A 27957-nucleotide genomic window follows, 5' to 3' on the forward strand; every position below is an offset into this window, starting at 1 on the left:
CTTGATTTATTTATCAAAACAAGTCAGTATTTTTTTACATATGTTTATATAATGTTACATTCAATACCTTGCCAGTAACAACATCTACATAAAATCTTTGATAGGCATTTAGAAGTTTGAAGAACATGGATATACGACACATTTTCACGGATAGCCACTTCTTTTATTCTTTGTTTCAGAGCTACTTTGTGTTCCATCATCAACAAGGGCCACATCTTCCCCCTTGCCGATATAGGCTGGAATTCCTGGGCTCGATCGTAGCGTCACCAGTGGCTATTACGAGTTATGTCCTTTCTATGCATCTCCTATTGACCAATCAGATTCAACCTCTCGTATCACTTGCATTTGCATCAAACAAAACGGTGGCGCCCATTCAAGACGAACTGATCGATAATCAAGATCTATATTGTGATAAAACGAGTCTTACATCGCGAAGTGCATCAAATCGCGTGAGCACCTTGATTAAAAACATGAAAAGATTTAGAAAATATCTGTTGACAACGAGTTAGCGGTGCACATGCTTTGCAAATCCTGCAGTCGACCGAAATCTTCATGACACTTTACGAACCGGATTTCGATTTCGGTACGCGATTTTGATTGGACTATGCATAGACTCGTTAGTCCAGCCAAAATGTAACTCCATAATACCAGCCTAGTTCGGCTAGGGTAGAAACTGGACTTTAATAGTCAGTTAACTCTCGGGAAGATGCAAGGGCCAAGACGTAGCTCTGAAACGTAGTACAAAGAAAAAAAGAAGTTGCTTTCCATAAAAAAGTTTCATTTAGTCAACATCTACATAAGTAATCCTTCAAATAGACTTCTGTTCGAATGCGCAGGATGACAAGGAAATAAAACGGTCAGAGCAAAGTATTAAAGTACAAAAGATTGTTCTTTTTCAACTTTGTGATCACATCCTTCTTGTACAAGTATACACTATACACATTCAGCAAGTATCTGAGCCATATATTTCGCTGCACGGAAGGGGCATACACGATACGTACTCTAGAGTAATGACAACTGAAGTAGTACACGAACAATGATTACAATACGGATGTCAATTATAATCAGTACTGGTGCTCTGCGCTGACGTCGTCCTGTAGTGATAAACGCCTACATATTGGTGTCCTTGCGCATGGTCACTATTTACAGCTGTAACAATGGTGTAGATAACCGGAGGGCCATATAATGTGAATATTCATTGGGCCCTAGAGTGAAATATGATTACAATATTACATGAATCACAGATACGTGGACCAAACCGTGACAGTGACGTGTCACGTCATCATGACTAAATACCATCGGCATGCAGTTGGTTGAAACCGACGCCCCTGAATGACCCCTAGCTAGTCAAATGTATAAATATGGCATAGAGTAGGACTTACTATGTATACATACCTGCTGAATCATATCTCTACCATCACTATTCTCCGTGAATATGTTTTACACACAAGTCTTGTCTTGTTGAGCGTCATTTGGATTTGATATTTTTTACTAAGAAATGTTTTTGTGACAGTGCAAAGGTACCCTTCCCAGGATGCACCTCCCAACACCGAGACATTGTCTCGAAGATTGGATCTCGTCTCATTTGCAATTCTGCGAGACCCCGGACCACACGTTTGTGTGTATGGAGTTCCAGCTGCGACACAATCTTGTCCCCAACTCTCCTCGGGCGCTTCATGATCAGTCTCTTGTGAACGAACTGGCCTGCAAGTAAACATAGCTAGTTGGTGACGGGTACACATAGCTAGGTGGTGACGGGTACACATAGCTAGTTGGTGAGGGGGTACACGTAGCTAGTTGGTGACGGGTACACATAGCTAGTTGGTGACGGGGTACACATAGCTAGTTGGTGACGGGTACACATAGATAGTTGGTGATGGGTACACGTAGCTAGTTGGTGACGGGGTACACGTAGCTAGTTGGTGACGGGTACACATAGCTAGTTGGTGACGGGGTACACATAGCTAGTTGGTGACGGGTACACATAGATAGTTGGTGATGGGTACACGTAGCTAGTTGGTGACGGGGTACACATAGCTAGTTGGTGACGGGGTACACATAGCTAGTTGGTGACGGGTACACATAGCTAGCTGGTGATGGGTACACATAGCTAGTTGGTGACGGGGTACACATAGCTAGTTGGTGACGGGTACACATAGCTAGTTGGTGACGGGGTACACATAGATAGTTGGTGACGGGGTACACATAGCTAGTTGGTGACGGGGTACACATAGCTAGTTGGTGACGGGTACACATAGCTAGTTGGTGACGGGGTACACATAGCTAGTTGGTGACGGGGTACACATAGCTAGTTGGTGACGGGGTACACATAGCTAGTTGGTGACGGGTACACATAGCTAGTTGGTGACGGGGTACACATAGCTAGTTGGTGACGGGTACACATAGCTAGTTGGTGACGGGGTACACATAGCTAGTTGGTGACGGGTACACATAGCTAGTTGGTGACGGGTACACATAGCTAGTTGGTGACGGGTACACAGCTAGTTGGTGACGGCTAAACATAGATAGTTGGTGACGGGGTACACATAACTAGTTGGTGACGGGTACACATAGCTAGTTGGTGACGGGGTACACATAGCTAGTTGGTGACAGGGTACACATAGCTAGTTGGTGACGGGGTACACATAGCTACTTTGTCATGGGGTGTACCGCGCTACATGAATAAGGTTGTCATGGGCTGAACATAGATAAATTATTGAGGTGGTCACAGTGTACATGTATGTACATTATTAAGGTGGTCACAGGGTACACATCTGTACATTCTTCAGGTGGTCACGGGGTACACATAAGTACACTATTTATGCGGCCATGGTGTACAGATGGTAACATTGGTTAGATGGTCACAGTGCACACATAGCTACATTATCAATGTGGTCACGTGGTAGTCATAGCTTCGTGCACTATTTAGGTGGTAACGGGGAACATATGTCTACCCTGTTATGGTGGCCACTGGGTGAAAATAGCTACATTTATAAGATGGTCACGTGGTTGATATTGCTACATTATTGAGCTGTTTACGGGGTACACATTGCTAATGTATTATGGTGGGGTACGGGATCAGATAGTTACATTATTTAGGTGGTCACGGGGTAGACATAGCTTTATGACAAAGTTAATGAAGTATTCTGACAACATTAATTAACACTCTATCACATCTTCCCATCTTATAATATATGACTCATGAATGTCACGTACCAAGCAGCCCTGTGGTGTTTCTGGAAAGTTTCCCTTCTTTATCAAGCTCAATGTTGAGAAACTCCTCCCCAGCCCCAGAGTTGTTGGGGACATGCTTGAAGATGACGACACTGAAGCCTCCCTCCAGCCCGACCCTCACCGACCTCACATTGTGCTGGCTGATGATAACAGCTTTGGGCATCTTGTGGAGAATGTCATCAGCCCACGTATGCCTCCACCTGTTCACCCTGATGTCATCTCGCGTCGCCGTCAGCGTCAGACCGTCAAGAATGACGGCGACCTTGACAATGTATGTTCTTCCCGTGCTGTGGCCTCTGTTCACCTGGATGTTGATAGTCAAACCTGAAGAAAAGTCGTTAGAGTGGAGACAATACGGAACTGTTTCACTGATACCACGGACAATAGAACATGTTGTGGGAGGAAAGCTCAAAGTTAAGAAGGGCACGGTTTTATTCTCACACACCATTGTCATAATCTGAGCACTGGCTGGATTCTACCACAGCCCGCACAGCTTATTTATTTGGTCATCCATAATCAAGGCTACTTTGGGATTCGAAGTCACGACCAAAGGATTAACACAGAGAATAGCCAACCGTTCCCCATGATGGTATAGGCATACTATCAATAAAAATATTATTACTGTATTGTTACATTCTTGCATGAAAGAGTGAGTGAGTGATTGAGGTTTTACGCCGCTTTTAGCAATATTCCAGCATTATCACGGCGGGGGACACCAGAAATGGGCTTCACACATTGTATACCCACGTCGGGAATCGAACCCGGGTCTTCGGCGTGACGAGAGAACGCTTTAACCAGTAGGCTACCCGACTGCTCTTGCATGAAAGAAGTCCACATAGGTACTTACACAAAACCCTTTTAATCATCACATGGCTTATCTGCTATTATCACATAGCTTAACTGCTATTAGCACAGAGATTATCTGCTAACATCATATTCAGGTATATTTTCTGCTATGGCAGTATAGATTATCTTCTTACTCAAGCGTTATACTCAAACATTTGCATCAATATTAATATGTCCAAAAATAATTACAAAAATATTATTATAATGAATATGATAAGCTCATTACAAACACGAAACCACAATGAAGTACCGAGCAGCGGATCCTTGATGATCTGGAACACATCGTGCGGCTTTCCAGTGACGTCGAAACACAATTGATCATCTAGCCATGCCGTCTTCAGCATGAAGTGCGGGTCCCTCCCACCTGAAGAGAATACAGTGAGTGAGTGAGTGAGTGAGTGAGTGAGTGAGTGAGGTTTTTCGCCGCACCGAGCACTATTCCAACAATATCACAGCTGGGGACACCATAAATGGGCTTCACACATTGTTCCCATGTGGGGAATCGAACCTAGGTCTTCGGCGTGACGGGAGAACGTTCTAACCACAAGACCGACCCGGGGTAAAAATATGTTTTCGACAACCCATGCTTGCCGTAAAAGGCGACTATGCTTGTCGTAAAAGGCGACTAACGGGATCGGGTGGTCAGGCACACTGACTCGGTTGATGCATGTCATCGTATCTCTTTTGCGTGGAACAATGCTCATGTTTTCAATCTCTGGATTGTCTGGTCCAGTCTGGATTATTTACAGACCGCCGTCATATAGCTGGAATATTGCTGAGTGCGGCGTTTAACAACAAACAAACAAAACAAATGATATCCCACATCATAGTGGGATTAACCCCTTCCACGAGTCCATTACAAGTGGCTCTTGTTGGGTCAGAGACAAAAGGGGAACATATGAATAATGAATAGTGAGAGAGAGACTTGTTAATTTTGGATCAAATGATAAATGATAAGAGTGCGGCGTTAAACAACAAACAAACCAAACCAAACTTTAACCACTAGGCTACCCCACCATTCCGGAAGCACGTGGTGTCACGGAAATGGGGAGTTGTGGCCATTCCTATCAATATTCTACCAAAACATTTTAACGCAAAATTACTAAAAGATATTATATGAGAAAATTATAACAACACTATTCGCAACACAAATGTTAAGCAACAGTTCAGTCATACGAGCACACTTAGAAGAGATTTCACACATAGTGCCAGTGCGGGGAATGTGACTCGAGTCTCATGGTTAACGGTCCAACGATTGAACTACCTATCGCATATAAATACTTACACATGTTGAAGTTTCAGGTTATTAGGGATACATTTATGAAAGGGAAAACCATGCTATTCCTACACGTGTATGCACGCCTACCTCTGCTACTCCAACCACCCCGGCCGCCCGTATCTGCAACATTTAAACATGAACGTCTACTTTTCGCTTTTATAACATCAGTGAGTGAGTGAGTTGGATTTAACACCGCTTTTAACAGTATTCCAGTTACATCACGGCGTGTGAACATAATGTGGACTGAAAGCCCCAAGTGATGCAGGTCTCAGACGTTTATCACTTCGGTGAAACCCACGAGCACGGATATGGTGCTGACAAACCTAGAAACATAATCGAGGCGAACCGGGATTCGACCCCTCAATCATAGGTTTCTGGCGTGCCAAAGGGACGCAACTCTGCACAGCGAATCGCGGCGCCTTAGACGACTGGGCCACCCGTGCCCCCTTTTATAACATCAAAAACACTAAAAAAGAGATAAACGTTAAATCATTTTTTGCAATTGCAGTCCCATCTATTCGATGAGATTAATGCATCATACTGCAAAGTGATTTAAACCACACAAAAAACTTTATGTTATCAAAATACAATATTAGTCTTTGCTTTAGGGAATATGGGTTTACCCAAATATTTTAAACAACATGATTATGATTTCCGAATTTCTTTGATCGCTTTGGTTGATCGGAGAGTTTATTTTGCATGCATTTCAAGGAATGAAGCTTCATTTAAATTATAGTATATACCAAACAGTATATGTTTAAAGCAGCGACGGTACCATCAAATAACCAGAACTAGGATATCTGTATAGCTATGTATAAAAAAAAGTGTGTCATGAGTTATAGTCTGACCCTCAGTTGCATCGCTTTCCTCCTGCAGGGGGCGCTCCTCAAGTACGTCACCATCGAACTGTATCACAACCATCGACGTCAGTGGGGTGACGAGATTATACTGCAACCACACAGCAATAGCACACATATACCATCGTGTCGTGTACCCAATAAAGAAAACAAGATTGTTATATTGCCTATACATTTAATCTTAATACTGAGAGAGAGAGAGAGAGAGAGAGAGAGAGAGAGAGAGAGAGAGAGGAGAGAGAGAGAGAGAGAGAGAGAGAGAGAGGGAGAGAGAGGGGGAGGGAGAGGGAGAGAGAGGGGGAGACCCGGGTACCGCAATCAAGTGGTTGAAATTCGACGTGTTCCTGATTGGATTCAGTGTGGCCGTATCTCCGATCAGTGCATTCGGTAATAACAACAGGTTCACCTGTCTCCGATAATGTCCAAGCCGACTTAACATAGCTGCAATCACTTGATATGCATTCAAGTATATGTTACCCGGGTACCGCAATCAAGTGGTTGAAATTGGACGTGTTCATTTAACATTTAATCTTAATACTATTCACCAGTGGCGATTCCGGAGCAGAATACATTGGTCCTCACTACCCCATGTTCGTTGTAGTCCCTCTGGGGATCCCTGGTTAGAACTGGTGTTAGAGGCGACCAGATGCATCGGTGGTCAGCCTCGGTGATTTATTTGATGCCGTGTTATCGTACACATACGACGAGGATCTCACAATAACAATCACTGGAATGTCTGGTCCAGACTAGATCAGGCCGCCATCATATTGCTGGAATATTGCTGGAATATTGCTGAGAGCGAGAGATAGAGAGAGAGAGAGAGAGAGAGAGAGAGAGAGAGAGAGAGAGAGAGAGATAGAGAGAGGGAGAGAGAGAGAGGGAGGGAGAGAGAGAGAGGGAGGGAGAGAGAGAGGGGGGGGAGAGGGGGGGAGAGGGAAGGAGAGAGAGAGAGATAGAGAGAGAGAGGGAGAGAGAGACAGAGAGAGAGAGGGAGAGAGAGGGGAGGGAGAGGGAGAGAGAGGGGGAGACCCGGGTACCGCAATCAAGTGGTTGAAATTCGACGTGTTCCTGATTGGATTCAGTGTGGCCGTATCTCCGATCAGTGCATTCGGTAATAACAACAGGTTCACCTGTCTCCGATAATGTCCAAGCCGACTTAACATAGCTGCAATCACTTGATATGCATTCAAGTATATGTTCTCCAGTAGCATGTACACCCCAAACTTAACTGGCAACACCCGAAAAAGGATACATAAAAACGACAAAAAGCCATAATCTGCAAAAAGCATTGTAGTCCATTGTACTTTACCTGCCTTAATCATAAGCTTGTGTTAACGACTCACTATCAAAAAAAATATCAATGAAATATTAACGGCTCAAACACGGCACGTTTCCTATAATCTTAACAAAAAAGTTACCTTAAGGGACATTTCCACTGCCTTTTTCTTCAGAATTTCTTTTTGGCTTTGATCCATTGCACCTTCGTACTGTCTGATAAGATCCTTTATGGTCAGATACGCCCATATCTTTTCCGTTACCTCCTCGAAAGGTGTCATTTCAATTTCCCTGGCAGTTTCATCAGCTGGAATAAGTTCTTCTACACCGGCTTTGAGTTTTAAGTCGACAATTTCACCGTCATTGTTACCGCTGACAACAAGGGAGAGAACACCTACATCATCTTTCGCCAGTTGCCCAGCAACCACAACCTCAGAACCATTGAACAGATTTTTGAAGGACGATTTGGTCACCGTTGTCTCATTTGCTGCATCTTCTAAATATGTAAATTCTACTCCGCTTAGAATAGGAGTCGCGATTTCTTTGTAGAAATCAGTAATCTGAAGAGCAGCGTCCGATTCCTCGTAGATTCTTCTCCCCACGCCATTGTTCTGAATGGCGACTGTTTTCACGAACGACCAATCAGCGTCGTCCCCGAAGGCAAGGCTATAAATCGGAATCTCGTAGATGTTACGAGATCTAACGTTCGACAAGATAGCTTCATTACCAGTAACTCCCGTAGAAGCTTGTCCATCGGTCAAGAAAATTAAAAGTGACCTGTTTTCGCTTGCGTGCTGATTCATGAACTCTAAACCGTTGACCAGAGCTTCATAGATGTTTGTAGCTGAGGACAAGAGAGAAACAATGCTTTAGCGAAACAAATACGATGTCCAATGCTTACATAGAATTAGATGAATCACATTAATAAAGCTTTAATATGTGTTGCCAGCCAGAATCTTTGATCGTGAATATCAAAAGTGGAAAACGCCCTTCATCGAATTGGTTTGTCCTCCCAATTCGACCTGACATGCAAAGACAACCAAGAACTACTGCTCACGTCTTTATGAAATGGGATACGTGGATAGTGATTTGTGCAGTTACTGTTCTAAAGAGAAAAAGTCTGTGTTTCACTTATTTGGGGAATGCTCCTGTGTTCGCCCTCTTTGGAACGAATTGAAAGTCTAGCTTTCTTCGGACGCTCAGATAAATACAAATATATCTGAGGAAATAGTTTTCCTGGGTTACACCCAAAGAAACAATTCTCCTCTAAAAATAATGATAATTATGTTAAAATATTACATATTTGATAAAAGAATACAACCGAAAATGCCAGATTTCAAAGACATCCAACGGGAGCTTTCCGACTATTACAACTTAGCTAAATATGCAGCAACTTTGAATTCGAATGTGAACATGTTTAATAAGTTTTGGTCAAGCTGTCATTTACTATTTTAGAAAATGTAGAGACAAGTCTTATATGTATGCGCAACTTATGTAAAATGCAACAAAAATAATAAATTATAAAAAGACAACTACTGCTTATAGTGGCATTTCTTGTAACTTGAACGGTTTTGTGACCCATCCACAGGTTTAATGGTTCTGTAGAAAGGTATACACGACGCCATTCTTGCTGCAACATTATTGTCAACTGTGTGAAAGCACATTCACACACGCCTTGGAAGTAATCTGCATATTGGAGCATGATCCTACCTCCATTAGAGTAGAGGTTAGTCACATAGTCAACAGCTGTTTTGACATTCTCATCGGACACAAAAAGCAGCTGGTTGTCCTGCCAGAAGTCCGCCTGGGTGTTGAACTCGAGGATGTTGAAGCGGTCGCCAACTCGAAGGTCCTGCAGGATGCCTGTCATGGCGAGCTTAAGCTGTTGCATCTTCCGAATGGCCATGGACGAGCTTGTATCCAGAATGAAAAGAATGTCCTTCGACACTGCATTGTCAATCTTGGGTGCAAAGAAATGTACGAAATAACCGTTGACAACCTGAAACGAAATGATTGAACATTTAACCGCAGTCGTTTATTACACCTTAATGAATAATATCTAGCCTTCAATCTAGGAAACATGATATTTCTTGCAGATTAATTATATGTCTATGTGTACGTATTTATGTACGTGTGTGTTTATACATGTTTATATATACTGGCTCCCACAGGAGATATCGCTTGGATGAGATCAAGCGATATCTACACTGTAGAAATCGCTGCAATGGAATTACATCACAATGTTTTGCAGACCATTGGTTACCATGACGTCACAATCAAATGACATCACTAATGGGTCTGCTGCTGAAGCTGTTTACAGTACTTTTTACACTGAAGACACTGCTTATTACTGTCTACAAATTGAAAAAATTGAAAGAATGATGTTGGATGATAAATAAAATCTCACCCTCGTGTCTTTTGATATCAAATATATCAACACTCGTTGATAAAAGGGGCAAAAATCCTCGGCAAGCCTCGGATTTTTTCCACTTTTATCAACACTTAGCATTTGTAAGTGTCTGTATGTTCTCTGGTACTTTCATGACGATGTCCTGCTGTGATAATGCTGGATCATTAGATTAAGCCCCGTAATAGGCACATACTACACACACTACAGTTATACATACAAGAACATCCCCTGCGTCCTTGCCCCTACTGACGTCATACTCTACAACAAGGGATGCCGGGAGGTCTCCTGCGCTGGCGTTCTGTTGAGTTGCAATGGACGGCTGGTAGCGAATGTAGGCTGTGTTCCTAGTCGGCATGGTCACCATAGACTCGGCGTCGATCTCTTTGAATTGGGAAAAGTTTATGCTTTCAATTTCTAACGTTAAATTTGATACTTATTTCATCGATGAATTGTATTATGACATTGTGTTAGTTGACGTTCATGCTGATCCCAAAGTGTCTACATATGCACACTGGATCTAAGACAATGGTTTTCGTGTTGCCCACTATTCATGACCTCCCCAGAGTCATAAAGAAAGACAGATCGAGAAACACACTGCAGACAGATACACACACACGCACGCACACAAGCACGCACGCACGCACACGCAGACACACACAAATACATTAAAAGTGCAGTTGTGCTAAAACGTTTCATGGATTTGCAGGCTTGCATATGTGTGTATATATAAAGTCTAACTGAAGTACTGACCAGTTACATCGACGTCGGTCACAAAGTTGCTGTTTTTGATAGGTAGAACCTTGAGGTAAGTGAGGTCACGTGACTCCTGGATTGTCACATCCACCCTAAGGTCGGGTACGGGTTGGCCAAGGTCGATGTACGTCACCTGCTTGTATGTTCCCAGTCGGCGTTGAAGTACCTCTTGATAAGTCAGGTGGAACGTCGCAATGGACCTTGGTGCAATGTCAACGCCAATTGTGAAGCGGTTTGTATCCCGTGGTCTGCAACATAAGTGGTGCAAGATACAACACGACGTGAAGTCGGCAAGTAGAGTCACTCGGGCCCGATTGTACATAGCGATCTTAGCGCTACGGCTATTGTCAGCCAATGTTAATAAATGGGAGTTACGACCATCTTAGCGCTAAGATCGCTTTGTGCAAGTCCGCCCTGGTCTGAGGCCTGGAGAGAGAGCTCATTTGTTCCCCTACGGCTGACGTTATGTTGCCAATATGCATCCATGGTCATCACCAGGCAGATATCAGATACTAACACTATAGACTTACAAGAACACGGAACAAGAGGGTCGTGAGGATGGAAGGCAGCCTACCTGATCTTGTGTTGGTTGTCTGCTGACGGGCCACGTCGCCTGGTCTTTATGCGTACACTGCTGGGGGAGGTCTTCTCCCGTACAACCCCTGTGTACGTCTTGCCGTCTATCTCCCTGAAAACAACGCGAGACCTGTAGTCATTCCTTATCTGAATTGTACATGTGTTTCTGTTATTGTCTGATAAATTACCTCTGACAATGTTGGAATTACAAAGATACGTGTAGCCTAGGTGATATACACAGACGCAAGTAACGTGGGGGATATATGCAGTTGCCTGGTTGGCATTACAAAAGACACGTGTCGGATAGGTGATATATATAGTTGTTTGGTTGGAATTACAAGAACACGTGGCTCGGATAGGTGATATATATAGTTGTTTGGTTGGATTTACAAGAACACGTGGCTCGGATAGGTGATATATATAGTTGTTTGGTTGGATTTACAAGGACATGTGGCTCGGATAGGTGATATATATAGTTGTTTGATTGGATTTACAAGAACACGTGGCTCGGATAGGTGATATATATAGTTGTTTGGTTGGATTTACAAGAACACGTGGCTCGGATAGGTGATATATATAGTTGTTTGGTTGGATTTACAAGAACACGTGGCTCGGATAGGTGATATATATAGTTGTTTGGTTGGATTTACAAGGACATGTGGCTCGTATAGGTGATATATATAGTTGTTTGGTTGGATTTACAAGAACACGTGGCTCGGATAGGTGATATATATAGTTGTTTGATTGGATTTACAAGAACATGTGGCTCGGATAGGTGATATATATAGTTGTTTGATTGATTTACAAGGACATGTGGCTCGGATAGGTGATATATATAGTTGTTTGGTTGGATTTACAAGGACATGTGGCTCGGATAGGTGATATATGCAGTTGTTTGATTGGATTTACAAGGACACGTGGCTCGGATAGGTGATATATATAGTTGTTGGTTGGATTTACAAGGGCACGTGGCTCGGATAGGTGATATATATAGTTGTTGGTTGGATTTACAAGGGCACGTGGCTCGGATAGGTGATATATGTAGCTGTTTGATTGGATTTACATGGGGCACGTAGCTCGGATAGGTGATAGATAGATAGATAGATAGATAGATAGATAGATAGATCTTCTTTATTTCCTCCATTTCATGAAAAGTTGTGTGGTTGGTTACAGGGGCACGTGGAAACATATGGACGTATATATCAATCTTACAGTGAGAAGTTTGAGATGAAGGCTTCACTAGGAATGATGACATCAAACACGGCCTCGCTGGGAAGTCCGCCGTCGTTGGCGAGCTTGCTGGTGATGCGGGTGGAGGCGAAGCGGTACTTGATCTGGGAGGTGACGTGCAGAGACGTGACGCGGGGAGGCTGTAACACAATCAGCTGTACATGATGTTATATATCACCTGTCATGGTAATACTGTATATCTTATAGCAGCTGTACATGATGTTATATATCACCTGTCATGGTAATACTGTATATCTTATAGTAGCTGTACATGATGTTATTTATCACCTGTCATGGTAATACTGTATATCTGATAGCAGCTGTACGTGATGTTATATATCACCTGTCATGGTAATACTGTATATCTTATAGCAGCAGTACGTGATGTTATATATCACCTGTCATGGTAGTACTGTGTATCTTATAGCAGCTGTACGTGATGTTATAATAGAGTATATCGCAAAACAGCTGCGCGTGATGTTTTATAATACATGTCATGACAATAGTGTATACCTCATAGCAGCTGGACGTAATGTTATATGCTACCTCTCTTGGTAATAGTGTATATCTGACAGCAGATGTATGTGATGTTATATACTACCTGCCATGTTAATAGTATATATCTCATAGCATCTGTACGTAATGTTATATACTACCTGCCACTAGGTTGGTAATAGTGCATTTTCTCACAGCAGATGTGTGTAATGTTATATACTACCTGCCACTATCTTGGTAATAGTGCATTCTCTCACGGCAGCTGTATGTGATGTTATATACTACTTGCCATGGTAATAGTTTATATCTCATAGCCGCTGTTCGTTAAATTATAAATGTGCTATTTGCCACTGTCTTGGTAATAGTGCATTCTCTCACAGCAGCTGTATGTGATGTTATATACTACCTGCCATGGTAATAGTGTATATCTAATAGCAGCTGTACGTAATATTATATGCTATCTGCCTTTGTAATACGAGGGTTGGTCAAAATGTTCTAAGCCTGACTAACATTTAACTATGGACCATGACAAAGTGATCTAGTCAATGTAGTACATTGTTTGAGTAGTTCATTGCAAGTGTATTTGGTCTGTCGAGGCCGTGTGTGTATTAGTGACAGCCAGTTCAATGTGATGGGGTGAGGTGAGGTGAAATGGGGTTTAACGTCGCATCTAAGATTATTGCACTATATAGCGACGTGCATTCCCGTGTGTGTGTGCGTGGCTGCTTGTACTAGTCTGGACTGATGCCGATTTAGCTCACCAATACCATGCCGCAGTTTAAGATGAATACCCCACTCTGACACAGTATACTGACTCCGACCCGACCAGTCCTTGTTTTAGTCTCTCAATGCCGAGCGCCAGACATGGTAACAACAAATACAACGTCTTTTGGTACAACGCGGCAGGGGATCGAACCCCGGACCTTCCGCTCTCCGGGCGGACGCTCTACCAGTAGACTACAGAGGCGGTCTTGAACGTGATGGGCTTCCAAATGGACTCAGAAATGGAAAAGAACGAGTACTGAGCAGTCATCAAATGTTTTCATTTAGAGAAAAGTAGTCCCCAAGAAATTCTCGACCGCATGTCACAAGTGTATGGGGATAAGTGTCCATTGATATTCCAATGTTAAACGCTGGTCAGCTAGGTTTAAGGCTGGGAAAACAAGCCTTGATGATGACCTAGGACGCCTCTCAACTTGAAACTATTATTCATGATCATTTACAGATGAATAAGATATCTGCTCGTAAGGTGCCCACATTTCTAAATTCGAATCTTAAGGAAAGATGAACTGACATTGCCAGAAAGAAATTAGAGCTAATTGAGAAGGATTTCGTCACATTCAAAACGAGATAAGTAACGGTTGATGAAACATAAGTCTACCACTATCATCCCGAGTCGAAACGTCTTCGACGGTACCAAAGAAATTCAAGTCTTCAAGATCAGAGACGAATTTTATGGCGAATGTATTCTGGGATGCAAAGAGTGTGATTCTTGTTGATTACTTAGAAAGTCAAAAGACGCTTACCGGTGCCTTCTATGCTGATTTGCTTCATCGCCTGAGTGATTCTATCAAAGAAAAGCGGCGAGGAATGCTGACTGATAGAGTTCTACTATTTCATGACAATGCTTCTTCTCACACCTCTCGGGGGCGGTCGGGTAGCCAAGTGGTTAAAGCGTTCGCTCGTCACTCCGAAGACCCGGGTTCGAATCCGGACATGGGTACAATGTGTGAAGCGCATTTCCGGTGTCCCCCGCCGTGATATTGCTGGAATATTGCTAAAAGCGGCGTAAAACCAAAACTCACTCACTCACTCACTCACTCTCACACCTCTCGACTTGCAAAGGCTGCTGTGCGACAATGTGGGTTGAAGAACTTCCTCACACTCTATACTCGCCAGACCTGGCACCGAGTGATTTCCAACTGTTTCCTAAACTGAAAGAACACCGTCGTGGAAAGCGCTATGACGACAACGATGACATCAAAGCTGCCGTGAATGGGTTTTTCAGGAATGCTTAAAAAACCCGTCTACCTGACTGGAATTGATAAGCTGCACTATCCATATGAGAAGTGCATTGAAAAGTATGAAGATTATGTTGAAAAATAAAACAAAAAGCACTTTCATAATTGTTGGTTTTGTTTGTTAGGCTTAGGAGTTTTTGACCAGCCCTCTTAGTGTATATCTCATAGCAGCTGTACGAAATGTTAGATACAACCTGTCTTGATACAGAATTTCATAGAAGCTGCACATGTTAGTGTATATGCCAAAGAGGCTGTAGGGATGGAAACCAACAAAACACATGTCTCTGCCCATGTTAAGAATCGAACCAAGGCCTAGGGTGTGCGGGCGGGCGAGCACTTTAACCGTTGGATATCCCACCGCCTATGACAGCAAGAACAACAGCGCAATACCATGTACCAGTCCCTTTCATCGTATGGTGGGCATATTTGTGGCTTGAGTGTGCCTTGTCCTGAAATAAATGTTTACAGGATGCGGTAACGTTCCTGGACGGAACAGCTCTGTGTCAGTCATTCATACCACAGACGTCCATTGATTGGTTAGCATGGAGTGTAGAGACATCTGGTGACCACGTGCCTACATTTGTCCAGACACAAGCTAAGCTATAGGCCGGGACAAGCTCTTCTAGACTGTTTGTGTTATTGTTTGAGGAGAAACACGGTCTGGGAACATGAAACGGACCGCTAAGAATTGCCAACAATAAGACACCATGTTGTAAGTCTGTATGACACATGTCAGATTGTCCTTGGTAAGAGGATTTAAAGATCTTGATGTTTACATTTCGTTAGAAGGATTGTTTTGTTCAAGATATCGTTTAGTTCTGTGAATTAAGAACCTTATTGAAAACAAACCACTGAAGGTTTTTGAAAATGTTGTGTATTTATAACCTACATTTCCAAGTGGCTAAAGGTTATAACAAATGCAAATAGCTGTTTGAAATTTACTCAAGGTTCACATGTACTTGGTGAATTGTTAATAGATTTAATTTCAGTCAGCTGCTGACGTATATAATGGTACAATGCCCTCGGGTGACCTCAATTAGAGTGTTTGAAACAGTTCGCTGAAAGCAAGCGATGCACTAGAGAGGAGGGGGGCACGGGTGGCCCAGTCGCCGCGATTCGCTGTGCAGAGTTGCGCCCCTTGGGCACGCCAGAAACCTATGATTGTGGGTTTGAATCCCGATTCGCCCCGATTATGTTTCTAGGTTTGTCAGCACAATACCCGTACTCGTGGGTTTCACCGAAGTGGTAAACGTCTGAGACCTGCATCTTTTCGGGCTTTCCTCCCACATTAAGCTGACAAGCAGCGATATAACTGGAATACTGTTAAAAGCGGCGTTAAACCAAACTCACTCACTCACTCACTAGAGAGGAAGGTACAGGTAATCCCCATACAAGATCTGCAGTACCATGCGAACTGCAGTTTGAATTACTTGGGTTGATTGGAATCCTGCGAGCTGTTCTCTCCAATCGTAGTTTATGTAACTGTGTTCAACATACATAACTATCTCACCTCTGATCTGTATCGCAATACACATATAGTTAACAATGAGTGCATTGTCGGCAACAAATGCCATGTGCATGTTTAGTGTTGATATTGAAACCGTATTCTTTTACTAAACGTTATCAAATGAGTGTACTGTGCTGGATAGTCAACACTTTGTATTTCTTGCTTTAGAGGCGCTCACGTCCATTTGTGACGAAACTCGTCCCATTAGGGCTGATCGGAACACAAGTAGTTAAATGCGGACGTAAACCGAAAACAGGTGTATCATAATGGCACCCGTACACAATATTTTCATAAGCTCGGTGAGCATTAATAAATACCATACGACACTTACAAAATGGCGTATTAGGGCTCAGAACTTTTAGACTCAGTGAGGAACTAATTTACTGTACCAGCAGTCCTAGAGAACACGGAATAAGTAAACTTATTCTGCAGGGTTTCCAGATGAAGCTAACTTTGACATCTTGAAAATAATTAAGCACGGTTTATTCTATATTTCCATATAAAAATAGAACGTAAACGCGAGAGAATTACCAGTCTCAATTATCCGACGAAACAGATTCCATTTGGCATAAAGGGTAAAATAGCGGTGACAATTATATGAATGGATTGCTGAAAATCAATGATGACACCAGGTGTTCGCGGCAAGGGTATGATGTCCTGCCCTACCTGTTGCACAATTTGTATAAAAAAGTGTTTTTTGCCTGACGCCGCACAGAAGTGCTCCAGCCATGCGACGGCGGCCTGCACACAATCAAGACAATCAAGTGATGGGCCAGACAATCTAGTGACAAGATAGGGAATTTATTGATTTTGTTGAAACTAAAAACTGTACGTTAAGTTTGAATGACGTCTTATCTGTACAAGTGCCAGAGATTCTGCTGCCGATAAGTAAAGAAATTATTAAGAAATATGTTTGTTTGGCAACACAGTGGAGGGAAGAAAACCATTTGTATAAGTCGTACACTGTATTATTAATTAGAGACGAAACATTTGTTTTGGCTAAAAGAGTGACATACTCATATATAAATATAGAAACCGAAAGGTTTATGCAACTATTGCATGCCTACTATTTCATGCCTACTATTTCATGCCTACTGTTCCATGACTACTAGTCCATGACTACAACTCCATGCCTTTTATTCCATGCCTACTATTCCATGACTTCTATTCCATGACTACTATTTCATGCCTACTATTCCATGCCTACTATTCCATGCCCACTATTCCATGACCACTATTCCATGACCACTATTCCATGACTATTATTCCGTGACTAACATTTCAACTGCATCCTCTGTTTCTTCGCAGCATATGATATGACCAATCCATTGCGACCATCTGGAGGAACGTACAGTTTATAAACTTCCCATTAGACATTCATCAAAATTATTTTTCCAGGTCTATATTTTAACCATTTACTGAAATGGCCATCCATTACGCCACGTTTAGTGCCCAGGATTTTCCAAATTAGACACGATGTCCTCTCTTTGTATGTAACACCACAGTGCTATTACAGTGTATACTTACATAGTATACAGTATAGCGTATACGTTTCCTTCTCTCAATATTACTATTACACAGATTAAAATAATTGCAGCAAAGAGGGTTCGAGTGATCCTGGCACAGTCAGGCGTGTAAGGCTCATCATCAACTCAGGGCCATTGCCCCCTCTACACGCAGCCCAGGCAGCGAATGGGACTTCTCCCAGGAAGCGCTGCTGGTCGAAGCCACCAAGGAGTAAACGCTGCAGCCGTCCGCATTACCCAGCGTATAAAAAGGATTGTGTTCCTGGCAGCAAACACGGTACTCGCCCAATGTCAGTCATCAGATGTACGAGAACAATGAATGAAGAGTCGAACAACTTGGTACTTGGGATGCAAACGTGACATTTCGTAAGCGAGGTCATCATATCAACTACAACCTTGGCGAAGACAGTACTAAAAGCATCGAGCCACCAAACATGACGACGTTTAAGATACTGTGTTTGTGCTAAAGCTGGGCACCCATTGCCCATGTTGGACAGTGTCATCAAATTCATTGCATAATCTACATTTCTTATCTACATTTTGATGCAAAATCACAAATACACGTATGGAGTCGGAAGTGAATGGTCATGAGTAGCAAATAGCCTTGTGTTTCACTTTTCAGGCCAGTTCAGAGAATCCGGTTCAAAGAACAATCACTGAAAAACCGAAGCTGTGCCGATTTGATGTGGCACTTCGCTTGTTTGACACTCATTCCGGTACCGTCCAGCAGTACAGAACAATCATCATTGACATTGAAATTATGTTCTACATCCTTGGATCGTTTAAGAAAACTGTGAAATTCCTTGTTTTCGTATTGATATACATCACAAGAGGATCATCAGACAAATAAATGTTTGCAAAACAATGAAGTTATGTCATGAAGAACTTCCACGTTAATCAAACAATGCCCTCCTATTATGATTGTTAAATATAAGCGATTTGAGGGCAGAGCGAGGGTGCTGGGATGTATTGCCTAGCATGACTGTTCGTGTGAGGGTGTAAATACCCTGAGTTTCTTGTTTCGTCCAATCAACAACACCAAAAGAATACGAAAGTACGAGTACAGCATACGTATTTGTGGCAGTAACCTTATTGCGAGCGTTCAGCTCTGAAATCCAGATTTTCTTAAGTCTATATTTGTACTCAATGAAGTCTTTCCTTGATATGGGCATTCTGTAGTTTGTCCCTAACTTGCATCCCTCAGTATGTATAGGCCTGACCTTCCACGAGATGGTCCATAACTTCTTCCCCAAGTAAACTGACTGATCCTCCCTCTTCTACCTTGCCACATTCCAGATGAAGAATGCTAATGTCATTAGAAGAGGACTCGACAAGGAGAATCTCTTTTTTAGTGTTCAAGGTCATCTGTGTAAAGCAGGTGAGTCATCTGTGTAAAGGAGGTGAGTCATCTGTGTAAAGGAGGTGAGTCATGTGTGTAAAGGAGGTGAGTCATCTGTGTAAAGGAGGTGAGTCACCTGTGTAAAGGAGGTGAGTCATGTGTGTCAGGGAGGTGAGTCATCTGTGTAAAGGAGGTGAGTCATGTGTGTAAGGGAGGTGAGTCATCTGTGTAAAGGAGATGAGTCATGTGTGTAAGGGAGGTGAGTCATCTGTGTAAAGGAGGTGAGTCATGTGTGTAAGGGAGGTGAGTCATCTGTGTAAGGGAGGTGAGTCATCTGTGTAAAGGAGGTGTGTCATCTGTGTAAGGGAGGTGAGTCATCTGTGTAAAGGAGGTGAGTCATCTGTGTAAAGGAGGTGAGTCATCTGTGTAAAAGAGGCGAGTAAAGGTGTTGGTAAACTTTCCTCTTTGTTAAGCAAAAACCTAAAGGATTTACTAAATGAATCGCCCTGAAATATTCCTCCTCTAATAGACATGGGCTCCGACGTCACCACCTGTCCGTACGCAAATATGTCAAGGTGGGCTAACCAGCAATTCGTTGAAGGTCAAATCAAGTAGTTGCTCGGGGAGGTCAATACATGTCTTAATTGTTTTTACCTGGCCCCTAGTGGGTGTATATGTACAATAAACTTCTCCAGTTTTACCCTTGCCAGCAAGTAATGAGTGCAGAATTTTTTAAATAGGTTCTGTACACTGTTGGTCTTTACCTATTGTAGATAATCATGGTATTGTTAAGATGGTATTGTTTGAAACTGTTACAAATGTGAAGCCATTATACCACTCTTCAGCACAATTAAGGACAATAATGTTTGGCATGGCTCAAAAACAACTAGACCCACATGCACACCCAGATACACTCGTGCCTCAAATATGCCATAACACTTTACCCCTGATACTTTCTACGGAAAGATGTGCAAAAGACAGAAGAGCCATTACTAATACAAACACTTCATTGGTCGAGTACACATGGCCTCAGTAGTATTGCTCTCTTCCGGATCACACCACGGGTACATGTTCCACGATGTCTACACTTACATATGAGTGAGTGAGTGAGTTGGTTTTAACGCCGCTTTTAACAGTATTCCAGTTATATCACGGCGCGTCAGCTTAATGTGGGAGGAAAGCCCGAAGTGATGCATGTCTTGAACGTTTACCACTTCAGTGAAACCCACGAAGACGGGTATGGTGCTGACAAACCTAGAAACATAATCGGGGCGAATTGGGATTCGAACCAACAATCATTGGTTTCTGGCGCGCCCAAGGGACGCAACTCTGCTCAGCGCATCGCGGCGCCTTAGAAGACTGGGCAACCCGTGCCCCCACTTACATATGAACCACACAGACTGGCAGCATTACACACATGCCTTGTTATGCCAGCTTGTGGCACAAAAGCTCTGCAGGGTCATGATCTTGATTCAGAGGCGGAACCAAAGAATCTAAACGAGCGGTTCAAATATTAAACTTCAGCGTGTGAGTGTTGGTCAACATGTGAACATTTAACTCAACTTCGGAACGTACATGTGTATTTCAATGATGCAAAGGTGTTGTTACCTCTGTGTTCATGTCATTTGGTTCCATATGGGATATTTTAAAAGTGAGGGTGGTTAAACCCAATGACTGAGGACGGGGGAAGGGGTGGGGGTGTGGGGTGGCGTTTGACCACCCCCACTTCCGCCATGTTTGATAGTTGACATGTGTGTATATATGCACATGTTAGTGGCATCGGTATAATCGATAGTCGTCTTTCTTACAGAGAGCATTTAATGGAAGTCTTGATTCACTGGGTTTTCAAGTTAATGTATGTGATCCAAAGCAAATATAGGACTTAAACACGAAACCTGAATAAAATTCAGTTAATCCTTAATGTCCATAGGCAGATATGTTTAGTGATACGCAGATTATTACCACGTGTTGAAACATTCAAAGACATTCATCCTAACATCAATGACAGATTCAGGCACAACGAAACATGTTCAAATCAGAAATAATATTTATTATGTTTATCATTTATTTGGGAAGGAGTATGACTTGACTTAGGGTACTGGTCTTTCTTAAAGCGACAGTACCGTGAGTTCGTGAGTTCGTGAGTTCGTGAGTGAGTTCGTGAGTTCGTGAGTTCGTGAGTGAGTTCGTGAGTGAGTTCGTGAGTGAGTGAGTGAGTTTGTTTTTACGCCTGTTTCCGTTGCATCTCCATAATATAACAGTAGATAATGAACATTGGAAGTAAACCAAAAGTGCGTCAATTAGGATAAATTTAAATTTGCTTCTATGTTTTGAAATATCACAATTATATTTGTGTTATTTGGACATTTCACTTTTCAAAACATGTTATCTGACTGCTATAATATTCAGATTGTCTGATAGGCATTTCTTGAAAGTTGACGCATGACAAGGAAGAAACACTTTTATGGATAACTACAGTATTAAAGAAGTTTTTATCCATAAAATTGTGTCTACCTTATAATGTTCAGGAGAGCTTCTTGTAATATGACATCAAAAATAATGTGCAGTGAAAGGGGAAAGTCTTACAAGAACATATGTAACATGAATCCAGGTACACGCTTCTGGCTAGCGAAACGACATTAAATTGATATGTGTTTTATCCGTACATTTTTAGTAGTTTTAAGTAGAAAGTAAATCCATTAGTAATGCACACTCCGACTGACATTATACCTCTACCGTCGCTAACTAATGCTCTTTCACGATCGTAAATACACCAGCTGTTTATGTATATAATGCGACATGTTTAAATCAGTAACAGGTCTCAAAGTGTTCATATATATGTTAAGTCCCTCGCTATGGCTGCGTATAAGAATCTTTGCCATTACAGCAACTGTATACATAGGTTATAGCAGGTCATACCCTTATTGCTCCTTGATACTACATAATGATTAACACATTCCCACCCTCAAGATTTCACCCTGGGGCTGAAATGTCACAGTGCCAATCCCGCTGTGCCCGACCCCGTCTCCCAGGCTTACTGTGCCCGGGCCACATGTCGCATAGGTTCAGCACACACTTGCCTTCCATTGCCCCAGGCTATTCAGTGCGGGCCAGAACACTCACTCAGTTGTTTTTGTAGATTTTCACTGGACATTAATAAGCTGCTGTAACTTTGTATATGTTTTAGATGAACTATCAAAATAAAATGCATTCTGCAAAAGATTAAAACGCAAGTCATCCTAAACGGGACAATTCAATAAAGTATGGTCTTCTGTCAAACTGTTCTGACATAAGGGGCATATATGTTGATCGACAGGAAGGGTATGCTATCGCCCGTCTGAACAGTGAGTGAGTGAGTGAGTGAGTATGGTTTTACGCCGCTTTTAGCAATATTCCAGCAATATCACGGCGGGGGACAGCAGAAATGGGCTTCGCACATTGTACCCATGTCGGGAATCGAACCCGGGTCTTCGGCGTGACGAGCGAACGCTTTAACCACTAAGGCTACCCGACCGCCCCTCCGTCTGAACAGCGACAGAAATGATGTTCTCGGTTACCTGTGGTTAGATGTGACTTGACTCTGAGGTTCATCATCCGCGCATTCTTTGGAATGGACGTAAGCAAGTCCCGTCCATCTGGTTGCATGACCTCTGCAGGGGCTAGGACTAATGTCACTTAATGTCATCAATTCAGTACCGGGTCCCGTTTCGCGAGGAGATCTTAACAATACGACTATCGTAAGTCTGTGTTAAAGTATGAGAGTTAGGATTGCGTCAGGAACATCGTCTAACCTACGGGCGAGAACACTCGTAAGTGTCCTGAAATATGTGTACAATATACTACCCGACCAATTGTATATTTTGAGAACGGAACCTGAGCTAGGGAAATCTACGTTATGTGTATGTTCAAGAGAAGTGAGAAAATTGAGTTGAGATACAGTAAACTACGGCAATAACGAACTCAAAGGGGCCACTAATTATACTTCGTTATAACCGTAGTTCGTTATAAGCATATATACTGCATATATACAGCAAATTGCCGTGACCAAAAATATACGTTCGTTACATCCGTCAGTTCCTTATAAGCGTGTTTGTTATAAACGTAGTTTGCTGTAATTTAATCACAGTTTAATACGACACAGGTCCTAGAGGTTTATCACATTGGTTAAGCCAAAGAGCAATTGATATGATGATGAGAAACAATTAATCAGAAACGGGTCGAATGTTGGATTCGAACTCTGCTCAAGGCAGCTGTATTTAGGAACAAGGCAAGTACGATGGCTATATCTGTGTTCTGCACCGCAGCAATTTAAAGTTCATATATATGCAAATGCAAAATATACGAGGTGCGTTCAATAAGTTTTGCAACGTGGGCATTTGTGTTTACACAAACAATGTCAACTTGTGGCAGGTGTGACTCTAGTCAACATCAGGTTGACACGTGTCATAACAAGTTCCAGACACAACAATTAGTTAGATGTGATGGCTTCATTCACCAAAGGGTGGTCACAATCATGGATTCTCTCAAACATGAACAACGCGCTGTAATAAAGTTTTCTTACCAAGGAGGGATTCAAAGCAAAAGAAATCCATGATCGCATGCGTAAAGTGATGGGTAAGGATGCCCCTGACTATTCCACAGTTTGCCGTTGATCTCTTCAGTCTAAAAGGGGAAGGGAGTCCATAGACGATGACCCAAAGTCAGGCAGGCCTTTAGATGCCACCAAAACCAGAAACCATTGCTGCTATGGAAAGAAGAATCTTGTCTGACCGACGAGTGAAAGTATCTGAACTTTCTAGGGAATTCAAAATATCAGTTGGAACTGTTGTAACCATTATTCATGAGCATCTTGGTATGTCCAAGGTATCTGCAAGATGGGTACCTGGAAACATCAAAGCTCAAGATCGCCATCAGAGAACTAGGAGATGTCGAGACCTCCTGGATCTCTGTACTGCTGATGAAGCCGGATTTCTTTCACGTTTTGTGACAGTTGATGAAACATGGATCCACCACTGGGACCCAGAAACTAAATTGGAATCCATGCAATGGAAGCACCCCAATCCTCCGCCTCCGAGGAAGTTTCGCACTTAACCATTGGCTGGCAAGGTAATGGCCACCATATGTAAGGATGAAAGAGGCATATTACTGATTGATTACGCGCCATCAAAAACTATAATCAATGGACAGTATTATGCGAATGTAATGAAAGAGTTGCGAAAATCTAATCGCCAGAGACGCTGTAGGATGTTAAAACGTGGTATTCTACTCTTGCATGACAATACACCGGTTGACAAGTCGAGAATTGCACAGGACGCCATATATGAATGTGGATTCGAACAGTTAAATCACCCACCCTGCAGCCCAGACCTAGCTCCCAGTGACTATTTCCTGTTCTGACAAATGAAATCTGCCCTACGTGGAAGACGCTTCCAGGATGACGAGGACATAAAGGCTGCCACAGAGGCGTGGTTCGAGGGCCAATCTGCGGATTTCTATAAAAGTGGTATTAAAAGCTTGAAGGACTAATGGAATAAGTGAATTGAGGTGAATGGAGATTATATAGAAAAATACAAGTGCAAAAGATATTCTGCGACTTGGTCTTATATTGAAGTTGCAAAACGTATTGAACGCCCCTCGTACAACGTCAACGCTAGTGATGTAGTTCATTCCCCTCTCTGTAGTAAAGACGCTGTCGACAATGACGTTGTATGATCTTACCACCTTTTGTTGTGAAATACGAACCAAACGTGTAGAATCGCAAGGACGTCTTTATGACTAGAAATGCATTTACTTTCGCGAGTAGTGGTCAGCAATGGTGAGCTAATGTTAAAGTGCATTTATTGATTGAAATGAGTGTGTAGTTTGTGAATTATTTCAAATAACGAATGTAAAATTGAATGAGTTAAATAACGGTTTGCTGAGTTCAAATTTTGGTCCTTTCTGTTGTCCCTCGATGTGATATTGCTGGAATATTGCTAAAAGTGGCGTAAAAAATACTCATTCACTCAAGTTTTGGTGCCATGTTTTGTCTTCCGATAAATTGTATTCAATCCATCAGTAGAAACCATGCGATTATTGTATATATATTTTGTTTCCCGTCTTATTCAGCAATATTCAAGCTAAAATACGGTGGCTTAATGTTGTAGGAGTTAACAACATTTAGAATTAAAAATGTTGTATCCAATTAATTGTGAGGCTGATAATAACAACGCACAATAATAACGTTTTCCTCGCCTTATAGAAGAAGGTTTAACTATCAATTCACATCTGCAATAACTACAAATACACATCAGAAGCTTTCACGCGTGGAGTTATATGCTGCGAGCGCTTTCTGCACATGGCAGGAATAGTACATACTAGGCTTCGATACAATGTATAAACCTTGTAAAGTTTTGCAGATGACATTGAGTATCGTGCCTGACAGCATCAAATTCCCACTTTTAAGAAAAAAACATTTCAACATATTTCGTGAATCAGCAAACCAGTGAAATGTTTCTACACAGCCAATCAGCTGCAAGACTTCCAATAATGCACATCATCTGCTGACAAACATTTCCTTTAGTATGCCACGTCCCGATAGCAACCACGTCCCAATAAAATCACGCGTTCTGCATTCAATAAATTTATCGCAAGCGTAAATAGGTTAAGTAGCAATCATACCGCCTGAATATGCAAACCATGGATGCAGCAAATAATTAAATACACGTTTTATGGCGATGCTGACATATGTCACTACAACAACATCTTAAAAAACCAATAACATCTGACTTTATAACCAACGCTTTACGTTCGATATTACCCTTGAGTAAATAGACGTACTTACGTTGGGAGCCTTGTTTCCCGCATATCCTTGATGTAAGAAGATGGGCAAAAAGAACACAACTAAACTATTCATCTTAGTAGTTATCCGCTAGGACATATGTATGTCTGTAATAAAGTGTCAAAATCTTGTTCCGCGTGCGACACACGTCTCTCCCGATCCCTACGCGCCAGGCACTATTTCCTTCCGCGGACGAACACAATCAAGCTGCGATTGGCCAAACGACGTTAAGTGGGGTCGCTGTTACGATATTACTTCAAGATTTCGGAAAATAGAGTAAACCTCCGAAATGCACACGTGTTCCAGTCCAATTCAGACAATGCAGATGCATGAACCGGCAGTGTAAACGGTCCCATGCGTCTTCCGCTGTTAATGTTTCAGACCTGGTTTGTAATGAAATGAAAATATAACATTACAAAACTTCTTCCGTATGGTGGCGGATGTGACATTTTCTCAAAGCAGGACATTGGAAACTAAATGGACATAATTCAAGCCTTTTAGAATTTCGCTGTTAATACCAACACAGGAAAGTGCAAAAATAATCGAAACTATTCGACCATCCGTTCCTAAAGGTTAATAAGGTTTTCAAATTACATATCGAATCTAGCACAAATATGTCGAGAATACTGCATATGCTCTGCATACATAAATATAAAACGTCAACGCCAGACTTTAACTTGTCTCGATTATCCGACAAAACAGAATCCATCTGTCGTAAAAGGCGAAATAGAAGAGAAAATATTAATGAAAATATTAATGATGACACCAGGTGTCAAAAACGGGTAAGGCGGTCCTGTTGTTACTACGTCAAATGTTTGATAGCCATTACTTAGAAGTTGGCGGATGGTAACGTGGACACAATTTATGGATGACAACTTCTTTATTTACTGTAAAGGCGACGTTTCGGTAAAGATAATTCCGAAACGTCGCCTTTACAGTAAATACAGAAGTAGTCATCCATAAATTGTGTCTACTTGCGTTACGAAGTCGTCAGTTTGTCGATGTATCCATGACCATGTTAAGACTGAGACGGAACCAGTAAAAACAAATATGCCAGTATCGATATGTTTCTCTATGGATGACGGGGTTCACGCTCTTAACTGAGGTGAGGTGAAATTAGGGTTAACGTCGGACGCTCTACCACTGGACCACGGAGGCGGTCGCTCTTTACTGACAGAAGTACATCAGAAACGTTGAGGAAACGTGGCATACATACAGATATGATCGTGTCACTCTAGAGTGACGAATATTGAACTGTGTTTAATGTGACACATGGCCTCTTTGAAAAGTTGATCCATCTCACCGTTTAAATCCAACTGAATCCCCGCCATCTTTGTCAGCATTACTTTGGTGTTTCTAGGTCTGTACGTAATTTTTGTGTTATGCCGCGTCTGATTGTTTATTTTATGATACTCATTAGTACTCATGATACTCACGACACTTTCATCGTCGTCCTGTGGCACCCCCAATACGTGTATCAACGTAAACACAGATTACCGATCGTATATTACATATAATCTCCATATAGTGATTACATGACAATCAAACCCTCTAAACAGAAGACGAATGCATTCCTGTGAATGCGACCTAGGATCATAATGAAAGAGACTGGGATTCGAACCCACAATCCCATAATCGATACGCAGGACGTGTTTGACATGCGACCCACAGAGCAATGATGTTCTCGGTTACCTGCGGTTAGATGTGACCTGAGTCTCATCATCATCATCCGCGCGTTCTTTGGATTGGCGTAGGCAGACATATATTTTATTTTAGTCTCACTCCGCTG

The 27957-nt window shown here is 42.2% G+C and overlaps 1 protein-coding gene across 2 annotated transcripts; it reads right to left on the bottom strand.

The window, feature by feature from the left end:
• LOC139444710 (inter-alpha-trypsin inhibitor heavy chain H3-like) lies at positions 1-26321 on the bottom strand. 2 transcript variants are annotated; one of them, XM_071225640.1, is made up of 12 exons: positions 26172-26321; positions 12443-12600; positions 11229-11342; positions 10652-10902; positions 10119-10282; positions 9202-9490; positions 7635-8335; positions 6208-6307; positions 5447-5479; positions 4331-4444; positions 3217-3558; positions 1-1704 (listed from the first exon to the last, which is right to left on the bottom strand). In XM_071225640.1, the coding sequence occupies exons 1-12, from the start codon at positions 26241-26243 to the stop codon at positions 1469-1471; spliced, it is 2574 nt and encodes an 857-aa protein (XP_071081741.1). In that variant the 5' UTR covers positions 26244-26321; the 3' UTR covers positions 1-1468. The 2 variants fall into 2 exon arrangements, with proteins under 2 accessions (XP_071081741.1, XP_071081739.1); XM_071225638.1 differs by having other exon boundaries at positions 12443-12615.
• Positions 26322-27957: the final 1636 nt, after the last annotated feature.

The sequence above is a fragment of the Haliotis cracherodii genome, unplaced genomic scaffold, assembly GCF_022045235.1.
Source record: "Haliotis cracherodii isolate W230 unplaced genomic scaffold, xgHalCrac1.p SCAF_6, whole genome shotgun sequence".
NCBI classification, from domain to species: domain Eukaryota; kingdom Metazoa; phylum Mollusca; class Gastropoda; order Lepetellida; family Haliotidae; genus Haliotis; species Haliotis cracherodii.

Bases quoted from the DNA above. Each gene is read 5' to 3' on its own strand.
- LOC139444710 (XM_071225638.1), bottom strand. From the start codon at position 26,243: ATGAATAGTTTAGTTGTGTTCTTTTTGCCCATCTTCTTACATCAAGGA. The intron at 10,283-10,651 runs GTCAGTACTTCA...CCCAATTCAAAG, and splicing joins GACCGACGTCGATGTAACTG to AGATCGACGCCGAGTCTATG. The intron at 6,308-7,634 runs GTAACTTTTTTG...GTGTGGTTGCAG, and splicing joins CAGTGGAAATGTCCCTTAAG to TATAATCTCGTCACCCCACT.